The following is a 16,661-nucleotide window of genomic DNA, read 5'->3' as shown; positions in this document are numbered from 1 at the left end:
AGAAAAAACAGTTTCGGCTTCATAGATATATTAATAAAAGAAACAGCTTTTAGCTGTCTTGTTCAAAGAAAATACACTGTTGCTTATTGAGCCATTTCCAGGAATTAATGAATGAACAGAAAGCATTATGGTGGGGATATTAAAAACACACTACCATAAATTTCTGGGCTGATAGTACAGTAAATTTCTGTAGTATCCTGAAATTAGTCTCCTTCACCCAGTGTCCCCCAACAAATGTATTTATCTTCAACTTCAACAAGTCTCAGCTAGCATGGCTGTTGCATACAAAGTTGGGCAGGCTGGTTGGGGATGATGGAATTATCAAAGATATAACACTTGATTCTTGTAACAAGCCTTTCCTAAAATGAAGTTGAATTTTGCTACCATACTGATGTAGGGGTGAAATTCATTTTTCCCCATACCGGTTCTATGGGCGTGGCTTGGTAGGCATAGCAAGAAATGATACTGAAAAATCCCCATTCCATCCTCACTCCTGGGGGGGGGGAATGGAACATTTTGGGCGGAGCTAGGGGTCTTTTGATGAGGGAGAAAAGGCAGCAGCCAATCATCAGAGATCAAAGGCTGTGGAAGAAAGAACTTCACCAAACTGGTGGAGGCAAAATGTCGTAGACCAGTGATTTTCAACCTTTTTTGAGCTGCGGCACATTTTTTACATATACAGAATCATGGGGCACATTGAGCGGGGGGGGGGGGGGCAGTGGGGGGGGCTAAAAAAGTTTGGACAAGAAATTTATCTCTCTCTCTCTCTCTCTTTTCCTCCCCTGTGATCTATTTCTCTCCCTCTTTCTCTCTCTTCGTTCCTTTCCCTCTCTCCATCCCTCTTTCTTTCTCTCTTTCTTCCTCTCTTTTTTGCTCTCTTTCTATCTCTCCCTCCTTCCCTGCCTTTCTTTCTTCCTCTCTCTCTTGCTTTCTTTCTCTCTCTTTCTCTCTCTCTCTTGCTTTCTCTCTCTCTCTCTCTTGCTTTCTCTCTCTCTCTTGCTTTCCCTCTCTCTCTTGCTTTCTCTCTCTCTCTCTCTCTTTCTCTCTCTTGCTGAGCTTCGCGGCGTACCTGACCATGTCTCGCGACACAGTACTGTGCCGCAGCACACTGGTTGAAAAACACTGTCCTACACTACTCCTGGGAGGAAGGAAGTTGCAAAATCTCCATTTCTACCCCACTCTGGAGCCAACAAGAGTTTGTATTTGCTGGTTCTCCAAACTACTCAAAATTTCCACTACTGGTTCTCTAGAACCTGCTGAATTTCACCTCTGTGCTGATATCTGATTGTTTGAGGAAAAGGAACGAGGAAGAGAAAAAGAGTGATAACAAAATAAATTTCACTAAATTTATTGGTAATTAGGTAAGTAAATTTGCCATTTACTTACCTATTTATTTATTTATTTATTTATCATTCCACAGAAAATTTAATAAATTTTTCCCCTCTCCCGAAAGGATAGAGAAAGTTGATGACATTCTCATGGGTGATGATTTTTCACTTATTCAGTAGACCATAGGGTCTACTGTAAGAATTGTTTAATTTTCACAGTAATTTTTCCCAGTAATTTTCAACCTGTGGTGGTTTTAATTAAATTCCAAGAGAGGATATGAACTAGCCTCTTCTTGGGCTTTTTGAGTAGTGGTGCCTCCTACCCTTCATAGATTGTTGGAAAATTCTGGAAAAACTCCAGTTTCTTTTCCTAAAAAGTCTGAGAGAGAATTTTAAAAGTTCTTTATGCTCAGCATTACATCGCAGAAGAAAAATGCTTATTAAGAATTGGCTACTGACTTATCAGCCCAGTAGCCACTTCTTAGTGTCTCATACCTTGAAGCTGCAATAATTGATGAATTTAATCCTCCATAACAAGACATGGCCACTGCAATAGGGATGATCCATTTAGCGTGGCTAAGAGCTTCATTACCAAATGTCTATAATAGAAAAACAAAGAAGAAAATATTCATTCATCTAGTTTTCCTGTGTCAGGAAAATTGACTTAAATGAAAATTTAAATTCTAGCATAAAATTATACCCAGTGAATTCTGACAATACCAACATCTTGACATAACCGCCTTCAGAGAGGGGCGGCATACAAATCTAATTATTATTCTTATTATTATTCTTAATAATAATAATAATAATAATAATAATAATAATAATAATAATAACCTTTTGAATTTTGGTATCTAACATGGATATAGATTTCTAGAAATTAAGTAATAAAAAACAATAAGGCCAGAAAAGAGTTATCATGATTTGATAAGAATATATTTTATAATCATATGACAATTTGGTAAGTCCCAAACTTCCTCTAGGTGGTGAAGGAAATAATCATTTACCTTATTTGCAGTTTGAAAGCATGCAAATGTGAGTAGATGAATAGGAAACACTTTGGTGGGAAAGTAATCACATTCCATGCACCTTTGATATAAACACGGAAAATGCCTTTGGACAACACGGGATACCTTGGCCAAGAAAAAGATGAGCACCTTGCCCTAGAGCAGTAATGGCAAATCTAGAGCATATCTGCCGGCACACGAGCCGTTGTCCTAGCTTAGCTCAGCACACATATGCGCTTCAGCCAGCTGATTTTCAGCTCATGCAGAGGCTCTGGGAGCATGCTTTTAGCTTCCAGAGAGCTTCCAGGCAGGCGAGGGAAGGCATTTTTGCTCTTCCCAGGATTTAGGAAGCCCCTGGAGCATGGGAAGGGTGAAAAATGGGCCTACTGGGCCCACCAAAAGTCAGGAAATGGCCCATTTCCGGCCTACAGAAGGCCTCAGGTGGACAGGGTAAGCTGTTTTTGCCCTCCTCAGAATTATAGGTTTGGGCAATCACGCGAGTGCAATAGTGTGCATGCTTGCGCTTTCGGCACCTGAAGGAAAAAAGGGTTGCCATCATTACCTAGAGTCATCCATGACTGTAAGACATTTACTCTTATTTGTTTCACAACAAACTTTCATAACATGGTGCCCTCCTGAAGTATTGAAACTACGTGGTCAAGAATCCCTAAGTACTGTACATTGCAAATAATGTCTTCTCTTGATATTGCCTGGGAATTGTAATAGAACTGTATCTAGAGATGACCAGGTTAAAGATATGTTTCTAACAGTTTCATAAGGTACGTATACACTGTATATGGTACAGGGAGTAATAATCAACTTATAAAGAAGAATATTTGAAGCTCAGGGTTGAAATGAGGAGTCCTTGGTGCAGTGTTTCCCAACCTTGGCAATTCGCTGGCTGGGGAATTCTGGGAGTTGAAGTCCAGATATCTTCAATTTGCCAAGGTTGGGAAACACTGCCTTAGTGGTCTCCGAGCTTGGCTGTTTTCTTGCAGATGTTTCCTTACCTAAGCTATGTAATGTAATCAGAACACTGATGATTATACCTAGTTTGTCTATTGAAACATCTTCAAGAAAACAACCAAGCTCAGAGAGCACCAAGGACCCCTCAATAATCAACTTACTGTGAATGAAAACGAAGGAGGAAAATCAATAATACTGAGTACTTATGTGCATTATGTATGTTGTAGAAAATCTAATTTGGTTCCACCACTTCAAATAAAAGCTTTCCCTGAGTAATAATGAGGTATTCTTACAAACTAGTCACACCTATTAAATAAAAAAATTGTTTCAAGTGTGCTTGTGACCAATAATAAAACATCAATTGACAAAACACAAATCAGAGTGTGCCAATCAGTTCCTTCAGCCCTTAGCAATAGCATTTAGATTTATGTATTGCTTCATAGAGCTTTTAGAGTTCTCTCTAAGTGGTTTACAGAATCAGCATATTGCCCCCAACAATCTGGTTCCTCATTTTACCCACTTTGTGGGATGGAAGGCTGAGTTAACCTTGAGCCAGTAGTGAGATTTGAACCGCTGAACTACAGCTAGCAATTAGCTGAAGTAGCCTGCACTGCTGCACTCTAACCACTACGCCATCCCATCTCATAAGCCCCTAAGGAGAATTCTTATCATTCTATTGTTAGGATTTTCCTGGACAGATGGATGGCCAAACTTCTATACAGACACCAATCATTTTATAAGTACAGTGTTCCCTCGATTTTCGCAGGTTCGAACTTTGTGAATAGCCTATACCACAGTTTTTCAAAAAATATTAATTAATAGCCTATACCACGGTTTTTCCCGCATGATGACATCATATGTCATTGCCAAACTAATATTTTTTGCAAATAAATAACAAAAAAAATTATTATTGTTAATAAATAATTATGTTTATAAATATCAGGATCACTAAGTGTCTTATTCAATGGTGAGTACCAGTAATAATGGTGAGTAAATGGTTGTTAAGGGAATGGGAAATGGTAATTTAGGGGTTTAAATTGTTAAGGGAAGGCTTGTGGATACTGTCCATAGCCAAAAATGGTGTATTTACTTCCGCCTCTCTACTTCGCGGAAATTCGACTTTCGTGGGCGGTCTCGGAACGCATCCCCTGCGAAAATCAAGGGAACACTGTATACCTATGAGTCTCATGTGGAACCCAGAACCATCCTTAGGATGAGAATGATACCTGTTAAATTTTTTCTTTGCAACAAGTCAGATGTAAATCTTAATTATTTTATAAATAAGATAATAATTTATTATTTAATATCTCTGTAATAATGTACATAAAAATGGCGGAAAAATGAACCAAGCTTCTGGAACCTAGTGGGAACTTATTGGCAACATACTGCCAATGATTCCTGTAGAGTTGATATTTTTGTTCTACTTTCTACCAGTTATCCACTTCAGTGTTCGAAGGTCAGATTGACCATGCCGTAATTCAAAAGAGATGTTTTTGAATCAACATTGGATTTGAGTGTTGGATGAGAAGCAACAATTCATGGGAAAGGAGTCCTGTGTCTCCTTCTATTTATGTCCTCTGTTTAAGGTCCATGGAACTTACTGCTCTAAGTAAAGTAACCCAAGGGTCAAACTATTCCCAAAGAAGATCATTTGATAGCTTCCAAAACATGGGTTGTTCCTTCAGAATAATAACTCATTTTAAAAGTAAGAGTCAGCCTTGTTAACTCAGAATCAAAAGGTTATACAGTGATCCCTCGAGTTTCGCGATCTCGATCTTCGCGAAACGCTATATCGCGATTTTTCCACCCGATGACGTCACTCTCTTCCTTCCTTTCTCATCTTTCTTTCTCTCTCTCTTTCTCTCCCTTGCTTCTTCCTCTCTCACACTCTCTTCCTCCCTCTCTCATCTCTTTCTTTCCTTCTCTCTCTTTTTCTATCTCTCCCCCTCTTGCTGGCGGGCGGCGGGCGGCGGGCGGGCGAGCGGGGGCATCAGCGAGGAGCCGGGTTTCCCCTTTGCGTGGGCGGCTGGGAAACCCCGATCTTCATCTGCTCGCTGCTGCTGCGCCGAGCAGATCAGCTGCTGGGCGGCCGAAGGAACCTTCCCTGGGTCTTCCCCCTCTTGCTGGCGGGCGGGCGAGCGGCAGGCATCAGCGAGGAGCCGGGGTTTCCCCTTTGCGTGGGCGGCCGGGAAGACCCAGGGAAGGTTCCTTCGGCCGCCCAGCAGCTGATCTGCTCGGTAGCGCAGCAGCAGCGAGGAGCCGAATCGGGGTTTCCCCTTTGTGTGGGCGGCGGGGAACGCAAACTCCACCATCTACGCATGCGCGGCCATAGAAAAAAAGGGCGCACATGCGCAGATGGTGTTTTTACTTCCGCAACCCTACATCGCGAAAAATCGATTATCGCGAGGGGTCTTGGAACGGAACCCTCGCGATAATAGAGGGATCACTGTATTTGAAATGCAGTGAGTTGCTAAATGATAATTTCTAACAGCTTCCTGTCTAATTCCCAGATCCTTAGTTCTTAACATTGCTCTCTTATATGTTCTGACTAATTTATGTCTCTCTATTTTTGTCCCTTAATCACTGATAAAAATGTCTAATTCTGTTTCTAAACTCTCAAGCTTCAAAAATTTCAAAATATATGCAAATAGCTCATTTCCATATTCACTATCTACAGTTTTAGTTCAGAATTATAATACATTTCATCACTTTAAAACAAGGAGGCATCCTATATCCATACATTGTCATCTCATAAATCTTTAAAAAGTGGGCAATCAATTCATGCTGGTCTGAGCATCCAGCAAGACCTAAAATTCATTAGCAACATTTTTGCATTTCGGTTGTAATGTTTCAGACCATGTGGGTGGGGAATGTTCAGTTTACATGAAAATAATGGTTTGTTTACCAGGTGATTTTTGCTTGAATTTGCACCCTTAAACAATTGCAATACCTCTCCTACCTCCACTGGACCAAAAAAGATTCAATCATCTAGTCCTAAAGAAATGGAAAAATTACTAAATTATCTTGCTTTCCCAGAGCAAATATTGCTTCTTGTGCCAAAGCATCTAAGAAAATGAGCTGATACTAAGCCTGATGTATATTTCTATGGCTAAAATTCTAAAAGATTACTAAGATTTAAAATCAGCAAAGAGGCTAATTGATTTAGTCACATGCTGTCCCTACCCAACATAGATTTCCCATTGCAGTAGGAAATTCTACAGGGGAAGGTTTGGTAGGGAAGGTTTGCCTATTTGCCGATGACTCTAAAGTGTGCAATAGGGTTGATATTCCTGAAGGGGTCTGTAATATGGTAAATGATTTAGCTTTACTAGATAAATGGTCAAAGCAATGGAAACTGCAGTTTAATGTTTCCAAATGTAAAATAATGCACTTGGGGAAAAGGAATCCTCAATCTGAGTATTGCATTGGCAGTTCTGCGTTAGCAAAAACTTCAGAAGAGAAGGATTTAGGGGTAGTGATTTCTGACAGTCTCAAAATGGGTGAGCAGTGTGTCGGGCAGTAGGAAAAGCAAGTAGGATGCTTGGATGCATTGCTAGAGGTATAACAAGCAGGAAGAGGGAGATTGTGATCCCCTTATATAGAGCGCTGGTGAGACCACATTTGGAATACTGTGTTCAGTTCTGGAGACCTCACCTACAAAAAGATATTGATAAAAATGAACGGGTCCAAAGACGGGCTACAAGAATGGTGGAAAGTCTTAAGCATAAAACGTATCAGGAAAGACTTAATGAACTCAATCTGTATAATCTGGAGGACAGAAGGAAAAGGGGGGACATGATCGAAACATTTAAATACGTTAAAGGGTTAAATAAGGTTCAGGAGGGAAGTGTTTTTAATAGGAAAGTGAACACAAGAACAAGGGGACACAATCTGAAGTTAGTTGGGGGAAAGATCAAAATCAACGTGAGAAAATATTATTTCACTGAAAGAGTAGTAGATCCTTGGAACAAACTTCCAGCAGATGTGGTTGGTAAATCCACAGTAACTGAATTTAAACATGCCTGGGATAAACATATATCCATTGTAAGATAAAATACAGGAAATAGTATAAGGGCAGACTAGATGGACCATGAGGTCTTTTTCTGCCGTCAGTCTTCTATGTTTCTATGTTTCTACAAGCACATTTGAATACATAGGTTTGGTTCAGAATCACTTCTATGGGTCTGATGAAATAAATACTGTGCCATTTCATCCTGTGCTTGTATGTTCCTAATGACATTATACCTAGATGCCAAAGCGATGGTGTTGTGATACAATATCACAGCACCAGTTTTTGTTATTTTGATGAAAGAAGCCCTGTGTTTGGACTGCATGAAAGGCAAGTGGTAAGAATAATGTGTTTATTACTCAGGTCAGCCTTTTTCAACTTGCTCTTCCCCAGATGCACTGAAATTCTTGGATTTGCAATTCAATACTTGTAGATTTCCTGAGATTGGGGAAGGCTGCCCATCAGATGCACCCAACAATCTATAATGCACAACATACCACAGCCACAGCATCACTTGCTAAGAGAGCAGTCATGTCCAACACGACATAGTAGGCCACATTGGTCAGCAAGTAAATAATAGTCACTATAGGCATTGATATTGCAATGGAAAGTGGAAGGTTTCTGAAGAAAGAAAGAAAAAAACATACATAGCAGAATACGTTAAAGGCATCTGAATTAAGGATAAACCCAAAGTAATAAAGCAAGTAATACAGCAGGTTGTATAGGAATGTATCCTTTTATATTACTGACCTTATATATAGGTACATGCAAGAAATCATGTCAGATGCAAAAAGAGGAGTAAGAGCTATATTTATCCAGAGCAAACATGTACCTTTCTGGGTTTTTCATTTCTTCAGTGACAAAATTCAACGTATCCCATCCAGAGTAGGAAAAAAGGGCAGAATAAAGAGCAAGTGCAACAAATCCTGCATTTGTTGTGGAGCCTTCAAATGGTTCCTTGAGGTTGTCAGTATTTCCTATGGAAACATCAGAAGTTTCAGGTTTTGTTTAAATTTAGGAAAATAGGTACTTTATATGTAATCGGGTAAAAATGGAACAGAACTAAAATATTCACTGCAGAAAAATCATGGTTTCCATAACTTAATTTGTAGTTGGTTTTTATATTCCTTTTACCCTAATGGGAACCAAGACTGTTCATATCAGCTTTCTGGCATCAGAGGAGAAAAGTCACAAAGGATCATTATTTAGTTATGTGAGCAAAGATACATTGCTTGGAAACAAGTTCTATATGATGACATGTACTTCCAATATTTTTTTTTTAGTGGAGTTACTTTGCCTCCATTAGACTTAAAAAGAAAAATGAGATCAGAACAGCTCCCTGTTATAAAATATAAAATAAAAACTAGCATATGGATGGCTCAGCAATTATGTGTTCTAAGAATTATCTGCTGGAAGTATATGGTTAAGAGTGTATTTGGAAAGAATGATTTTGACACATTAGCAAAAATGGATTCCAAGAAAGATGGGGTGCTGATAAAGGTTGTCTTACCTAGCCTTAACTAAATTATTTTGGTGTTTCCTACACACAGGAATAATTATATAATACTGTGGTACCTCTACTTAAGAACGCCTCTACTTAAGAACTTTTCTAGATAAGAACCAGGTGTTTGCCTCTTCTTAAGAACCAGGTGTTTGCCTCTTCGTAAGAACCATTTTCTACTTAAGAACACGAGCCCAGAAAAATTTCCCAGGAAATTTGTGAGTAGCACGAAGGCCCAGCCAGTTTCCTGCCATTCCCCCTTGAGCATGGCAGAGTGAATGGAGGGAGGCGCATGCTCCTCCTCACCGCCTCAGAGTCCCTCTTTTTTTTTTAAGCCTTAAAGTTTTGGATTTTCTTGATTCTCCTCACCTCACCTTCTTCCTTCCACAGCTACTGTCCTCCTCCTCTTCTTCTTCCTCCTCCTCTTCCCACTCAAATTCCGAGCTTTTATTTCTTTCCTAATGGGTTTGCACACATTATTTGCTTTTACATTGATTCCTATGGGAAAAATTGCTTCTACTTAATAACTTTTCTACTTCAGAACCTGGTCACGGAATGAATTAAGTTCTTACGTAGAGGTACCGCTGTATAATTTATTCAGTTGCAACCCCAAATCTGCATGTCCCATATGAAGTTATTCAGAAAATTGTATATATCAAAAAACAAGAGTTGTAAGGAAACAAATTGCCACAGGTTTATGACCCTAGAAATTGCTGCAGATTTTTTTATTCATTTGTTTGTTTGTTTGTTTCCTCACATACGTATTGGTGGTATACAAAGATACAACATTTATATACATGATACTTGTAAAAGAGAAACATTAGGACATGAATTACAATGTCCTTTTCCTGCATAAGAGGAATAGATCACACAAACACACTCATACCATAGAGCCAAAAAGGGAAATCTGACATAAAATCGATGTTTGCCTCTATCTACTATTTACTTTGCCATATTTATAACAGTAACTTCATTCTTACCTTGACTAACTTTATAAAGGCCCACAGCTATGACCATGATAAGAGCCATCACTTTTGCATATGTAAAAAGATCCTGTACTCGAGTTCCCCACTTGACATTGACACAATTAATAAAAGTCAGGGAGCCTTACAAAAAAAAAAAGGAGACATAATAAACTTTGTTGTTGTTGTTGTTGTTATTATTATTATTATTATTATTATTATTATTATTATTAATTAAATTTATATGCCGCCCCTCTCTGAAGACTCAAGACAAGATTGTAACAAAATTGTTAGAATTTAATTAGAATACAAAAGCTATTTAAAATATCTTTTAAACAGCCTAGCTCTTTTGTTTTTAGAAAGTGTAGGTGATCTACAACTAAAGAACTACTGGTAGTCCTTGTTTAATGACCATATTTGGGATCAGTGACTCAGTTTTTAAGCAAAGCTGTTGCTAAATAAAATTACAATCGTGTCTACGACCATATTTCAGCTTTTCTTTATTTATATACCTTTGAAGATTGTAAGCGCAGGGCTTGGTCATAAAGTTACTTTCATTACCATCATAACTGTGAAGATGCAGTTGTTAAACAAGGACTAGCTGTAAAGGTGAGCACCCAATGCAGACCAAAAACAAATTTACAAGCAACATACAGTGATACCTCATCTTACAAACCCCTGGTCATACAAACTTTTCGAGATACAAACCTGGGGTTTAAGATTTCTTTGCCTCTTCTTCCAAACTATTTTTACCTTACAAACCCAAGCCGCCACCACTGGGATGCCCCACCTCCGGACTTCTGTTTCCAGCGAAGCACCCGTTTTTATGCTGCTGCGATTCCCCTGAGGCTTCCCTCCATGGGAATCACCACCTCCGGACTTCTGTGTTTTTGCGATGCTGCAGGGGAATCCCAGCAGCGCAAAAATGGGTGCTTTGCTGGCAACGGAAGTCCAGAGGTGGGGTTTCCCAGTGAGGGAACCTCAGCGAAATCACAGAATCACGGAAGTCCGGAGGTGGGGTTTCGAGGACTTCCGTGTTTTTGCGATGCTGCAATTTCACTGAGGCTCCCCTCGCTAGGAAACCCCACCTCCAGATTTTGCACTGCTGGGATTCTCCTGCTGGGATTCCCCTGCAGCATCACAAAAACATGGAAGTCCGGAGGTGGGTTTTCCCATGGAGGGGAGCCTCAGGAAAATCCCAGCAGCACAAAAACGGGCACTTTGGCTGGCAAAAGGGGTGAGTTTTGGGCTTGCACGCATTAATCGCTTTTCCATTAATTCCTATGGGAAACATTGTTTCATCTTACAAACTTTTCACCTTACAAACCTCGTCCCGGAACCAATTAAGTTCGTAAGATGAGATATCACTGTATAGACAAAAATGAGTGATCTCTCTTTCCTCAACATCCCTTCAGTGGAAGGCAGAAACCAAAACAACTGGAAGAATATAACTATTCTTTAAAGAAAATGATTTATATTTGCTGGTTAATGGTATAATTTCTGAGCAAGTTTAACCAGATTTGCCAGTTTTAAGATGGAAAGAATCTGTCAATCAAATCACATGAGTAAACCATGAAGAAATGCCATCCTAAACGTCCTCTTATATCGCCATCGGGCTGATTAAGACAAATTGTGAGGATTTGTTACAATACTGCACATAGTTTCAGAGAAATAAATCACACAGTGCTACAATTTTCAGTAAACATTGGAATGATTGCACAATTTTTTGAATTATTTCCTCATTCATATATTTAACTGATACTTGGCAAACCTTCCTGTTTCATTCCAGTTTCTCATTTTTAAAAAGCAGAAATACAAATGGGAATACAGGGATATTGAGAAAGTGAAAAGCAGTTCAGTTTCAGTTATGTGCTGAATATGTATATAATAATATAAAAACATGACCATTTTTAGATGCAAGGCCAATAATAGTGAATTGTGAATTTGCTGCTCAAAATAGCTGTCAGCCACCAAATCGCCATCATCTAGATCAGGGGTCTCCAACCTTGACAACTTTACAACTTATGGACTTAGGAATTCTGGTAGTTGAAGTCCACAAGTCATAAGTTGCCAATGCTGGAGAACCCTGATCTAGATCTCATGTACAAAGTTATAATGTTGAGTTACAGGACAAAAGGGGTAAACTCAAATTATTTTTTGATAAAGTTAGTCCATTACGATACAATTGATAATTTCTAACATGAAATATTGGTTCATATTCCAGCATATTTAACTCTCACACATTGAACTAAATAGTTGGCCTATGTATTTTAGATCTTGCCCACTCTAAATAATAATGTAAGTGGTGACTTTCTAGATTAGCCAATGCCTTTGAATTCCAGTTTTCTATTCTGTTTGGTTTACTACCTTTTATCACACATGAAATCAATAATCAAGATCTAAAGAGGACATTCCCAATGAAAAGCAAAATCTAAAATCCCCTGCATGCACACTCTTCCCTCTCTGGTACATAGTTAACTGTTGTGGTTAGCTCTGGCCCAGCTCCTGCCCCAAGGACTGTGGATGTGGGGGAGACATCCACATGCTGCAGGCCTGTTTCCCCCCCCCCGTGGAATCTGATGATGAAGGCTCCTCTGACCAAGAAGACATGAATGACAGGGAGGAGGAGAGTGTGGCAGACAGCTCAGAAGAAGATCAATTATTTAGCTCCTCCTTGGATTCAGAACAAGAGTTAATGATACAGCCACGTATGCAGAAAGCGATGCATAGGCAACAACAACTGAGAGATTATTATCAAAGAAAATGAGGCCACCTGTGGTTGGGTGGGGCTGTGGTAATTAGTGAGGCTGCTATAAATAGCAGCCTGTGGGTTTGGCCATTGTGGAGGATTATCTGATCGTTGTGTTTCGTGACTGCTTTACTGACTTTGACCTTTTGTGTGTTGATTTTTCCCCGATTTGAAACTAAACCAGAGCAAAGTGTGTTTCACTTTGTGAAAGAAGAAGGACTGTGAATTGCCTCACAGCTGCAAGCTAAGTATCACAGAACTGATAAGGGACTTGTACAAATTACCAGTTTGTTTGGAGACCAGTGCTCTTTGCTATATCAAAAGAGGGCTTAGTTTAAGTGAATTTTCATTATAAAGAACATTGTTTTGAATTTTCAAACACGTGTGTGTCTGAAATTTGTACCTGTGAATTTTTGGGAGGAGTGTACCAGAGACACCGACAGAACAGTTAACAGGAAACTATACAAAAAACATTTCATATTTAACTGCTTTCATCTTCAAGTCTACTGAGCTAATAAGAATTTAGAAAGTTCTTCTGGCAAAGTGGCAGATTCTGGAATTTATTTGGCTCGCTGTTGTTCCAGAAAATGAATAAAACGTATTTCATTCTAAAACTGTAGCATATGGCGACATATTGCAATGAATGACCAAGTAAGATTTTACTTACAAATGCAGGCTGCTGCAATCAGCCTAACTGCTCCATAGGGTGGATCACAAAATGGAAATATTGGCTGCACAATATAATTAGCAAAAGTAATTGCTATGACTGCCTGAGTGGTAGGTTCAATGATCAATAAAGAAGACCATAGTCTTATAAATGCTATAAATCCTCCAAAAGCTTCTAGAATGTAGGCATAGCTTGCTCCTGATTTAAGTATGGATGTCCCCAGTTCAGCATAACATAGTGCTCCAAACAAAGAGAAGACCCCACCAATGGCCCAGAGGAGAAGTGCAAGTCCATATGAGCCACTGTACATCAGCACACCCTTGGGTGATACAAATATTCCCGATCCAATCATGTTCCCTACAATTAAAGAAATGCCGTTAAGCAAGGTGATTTCTTGTTTCATTTGCATTTTTTCCTTCTTGTTCTCTGCCACTGAGTCCAATTCCTGTAATTCATTCTTGGGTTTATGTTTTTTATTGCAACATGTTGTCCAAGGACCCGTCATCTTCAGTTAATCATTACCTGGAAATAAGAATGAGAGAATGTTTTGTCTTGGGGGGGAAATGTGGAAACAAGAAATAGTTATACTATAACATTTTAATTCCATGGAGGTTCATTTCTGGTGCCTGTAGGCGAGGAGTTTTCAAATATGTTCAAGCCATTGATGTTAGTTTAATAATTTATTTATTTATTTATTTTGTCCAATACACAATGAGAGTTTTAGTGGATATATATAGTCAGATAACTGATTTGTTTTAGTGTTTCTGAAGTGGATCAGGGACAGACTTTGGAAAATTTTGACCAGTCACTGGCTTTCAGGCAATCTACATGATTGGGAATTAGGCGATATGAACCATAGAAGGCAGTTTAGAAGAAAATATAGTAATTAAAAAAATATTGGACTGTGCGGAAATGGACAGGTTATCCAAAAATTTGAGGGAAAGGAAGATTCAGATTATTATAAAATATGGGCAAAATTTTACGACTGGCTAAAGGAAAGAGCAGCGAAGAATTAAATAAAAATTCAAGCAAAGCAACATGTCAAATAAAAGAATTAAAGAACCAATATTATGTGAAAGAAGCAAAATTCTCTGACTGAACACTCAAAAAAAAGTGGGGAAACTTTTGTTTCCCAAATGTTGTATGTATATGTTTTGTGTATGTATTTTTGTTGTTGTTGTTATATTTGAAAAAAATAAATAAATTTTACAAAAAAAATAAATAAGAAGGCACTTTAGGCTCTCAAACAAAAGGTAGAATCTTTGTGCAATTGGAAGTCATTTTTTTTAGCTCACAATACCAAGTTGGAGTGACAGGTCAGTCAGTCAGTTAATTCCTGTTGCATCCAATGGATCAATACTTGCTTGATCTGGGAGGGGGGGGGGAACCCTGCACTTGTAGAAAAACACTAAGAAGAAAAAAATTGAGGTTTTTGTGTTATAACATCTGAGGAAACCCGATCAGATTCTGAAGCATTAAAAGTTACCTCCTCAAATCTGTCTTCCAACTTCCCAGTTTCAGCCATTTGAGGTAGCCATCTAATATTATTTTATGCTTATTATTAATTATTTTTAATACTTATATTTATATTTTTTTATGTTTTCTGTCTATTTGTACACCATTTTGAGTTGTTCTGTGAGAGAGATGGGTAGTTTCTAAATGGGATAAATAAATGTAATAATTGAACTGATAAGCATGGCCTTGGAGTTAATCTCCACTTCCTCCACTTCTCTTCCTATTACACAACATAAAGTATCTTCTTTCAGCCAATGAAAACACCAAATAACCTCAGCTATCACAGCTTTTTGTTTTTCATATTGAGCATGAATATTGTAGGCCCATGGATATTTTCTAATTCATGCATGTCGTACTTTGTCGTACTTCCAGCTTTCCTTTGACCCAAGAGATTATAACTGGATTCTTATAATAACCCACAATGTGATTTGGTTTGGCAGCTTGTTGAGAAATCATGATTAAAATAAGAGTGACTAGCATAACTTAAAATGTGAGCCTGGCTAAATTATCTCAAATTGATAGCCGAAATGTCTAGCCTGCCACAATTGACCCATGGTATGAAACTGTAGTTTCTTGATTTATTTTGATATCCGTGTATTACAACAAACAAGCCCACAATACAGAGCTTAACTCTGTTTTACTGGCAGCAAAAACTCTACTCCTGAATGTTCACATTTGCCTTCATTACAGGGGATGGAAAAAGCTAAGAATCACAGATTTTCTCTGCTAAAATGAAGAAACCAACATATTAAAGATCTTAGAAGAATGAAGTCATTCCAGGTTGACTGTCAGCGGGAATGGGAGATAAATTTGTTCAGTTCATATTTGAACATAAAGATATCACTTTTTAAAACTAATAAAATTTTAATTATTCCCCACATTTCTCCTGATTCCAAATTTTGCAATGCATCCACCATTTAAAAATGCAATTAGGGTAAATCAATAGAAGAGAATATACGGTATATAGCTCAGAGTTGAACTGAAGCTTGCAGACATTTCATTAAAGGTGTGATTGGACAAACAAGGAATTTGTCTTGGTGCATATGCTCTCACTACATAAAAGAAAAGATAAGTTTATATAAGGATTCAAAGACAATTCTTTAAAATCTAGTGTAAAAAAAATATGGTGGGATACTTTATTTCAAGTCAGGCTATTGTTTATCAGAATGAATACTTTATTGTTACAAAAACAACCAAAGAAAGCCTATTAAATTTGTATGAATCAATCTTTTGTAGGATACATTATTTTGTGCACTTTCCTTTGCTCCACCCCCCCACCCCCCCACCCCCCACAAAATTAAGCAGCACAGTTAAAATCAGATGTAGCATACTTGAGCTCATTAGATTATATTCTTCTGCCTTTGGGGGGGGGGCGTATAGAAGAAAATTTAAAAAAAATCAAATTATTTAGTGATGGTGATGATGTACTGTGTTTATTTGATAGGTGGCTTGATGAAACGATGAGAATAGACTGGGACAGAATGATCTGTCCAAAAATGTGGGGAATCTTTTCTAAATGAATATTAAAAGCTTAAACCAATAGCATTTTTTCCTTTCACAAACATTTTATAATGTGAACTAGCAATATCTTTCGTTGTAACTGTGTTAAATCTCCCTTTAGTATTACTTTGCATTTTGTAATTATTACTCCAGTAAGTATACAGAATGATTCTAAATTGCAAAAGAAATTATTTTAAAAATAATTATGATGGAGGAAAAATTGAAGAAAAGTAAGACCCAGAAATGGATGTATGTTGTGGATGAAGTTATATAATATTAATAAGAAATTAATAAATGGGCTCCTATTCTTCATAACAGCATCTATATAGATTTTTGTTGAAGCAAGAAAGTACCCTTTTTTTGTGAAAGAGACTGTAGTTCACAAAAATTATACAACATTTTTGTTCATATTTAGAGTATCACAGGTCTGTGACTCTACCTTGAAAGTCCACTTTTC

At 38.1% G+C, this 16,661-nt stretch overlaps 1 protein-coding gene across 2 annotated transcripts in view; it reads right to left on the bottom strand.

Annotated features, from left to right (window-relative positions):
- LOC139165090 (Y+L amino acid transporter 2-like) overlaps nt 1–16,661 on the bottom strand; it is a 48,546-nt gene that overhangs the window by 14,864 nt on the left and 17,021 nt on the right. For both annotated transcript variants that reach the window (XM_070748022.1, XM_070748023.1), the window contains exons 2-6: nt 13,190–13,711; nt 9,792–9,917; nt 8,143–8,287; nt 7,808–7,931; nt 1,824–1,927 (exon numbers count right to left, since the gene is read on the bottom strand). In XM_070748022.1, the coding sequence (XP_070604123.1) occupies nt 1,824–1,927; nt 7,808–7,931; nt 8,143–8,287; nt 9,792–9,917; nt 13,190–13,694 (1,004 nt within the window). In that variant the 5' untranslated portion in view covers nt 13,695–13,711. The remainder of the gene's footprint in view (nt 1–1,823; nt 1,928–7,807; nt 7,932–8,142; nt 8,288–9,791; nt 9,918–13,189; nt 13,712–16,661) is intronic.

This window comes from Erythrolamprus reginae, chromosome 3 (genome assembly GCF_031021105.1).
Source record: "Erythrolamprus reginae isolate rEryReg1 chromosome 3, rEryReg1.hap1, whole genome shotgun sequence".
Classification (NCBI taxonomy): Eukaryota; Metazoa; Chordata; class Lepidosauria; order Squamata; family Dipsadidae; genus Erythrolamprus; species Erythrolamprus reginae.
Note: the sequence above shows the minus strand (reverse complement) of the source record. Positions and strands in the feature narration are given on the sequence as shown.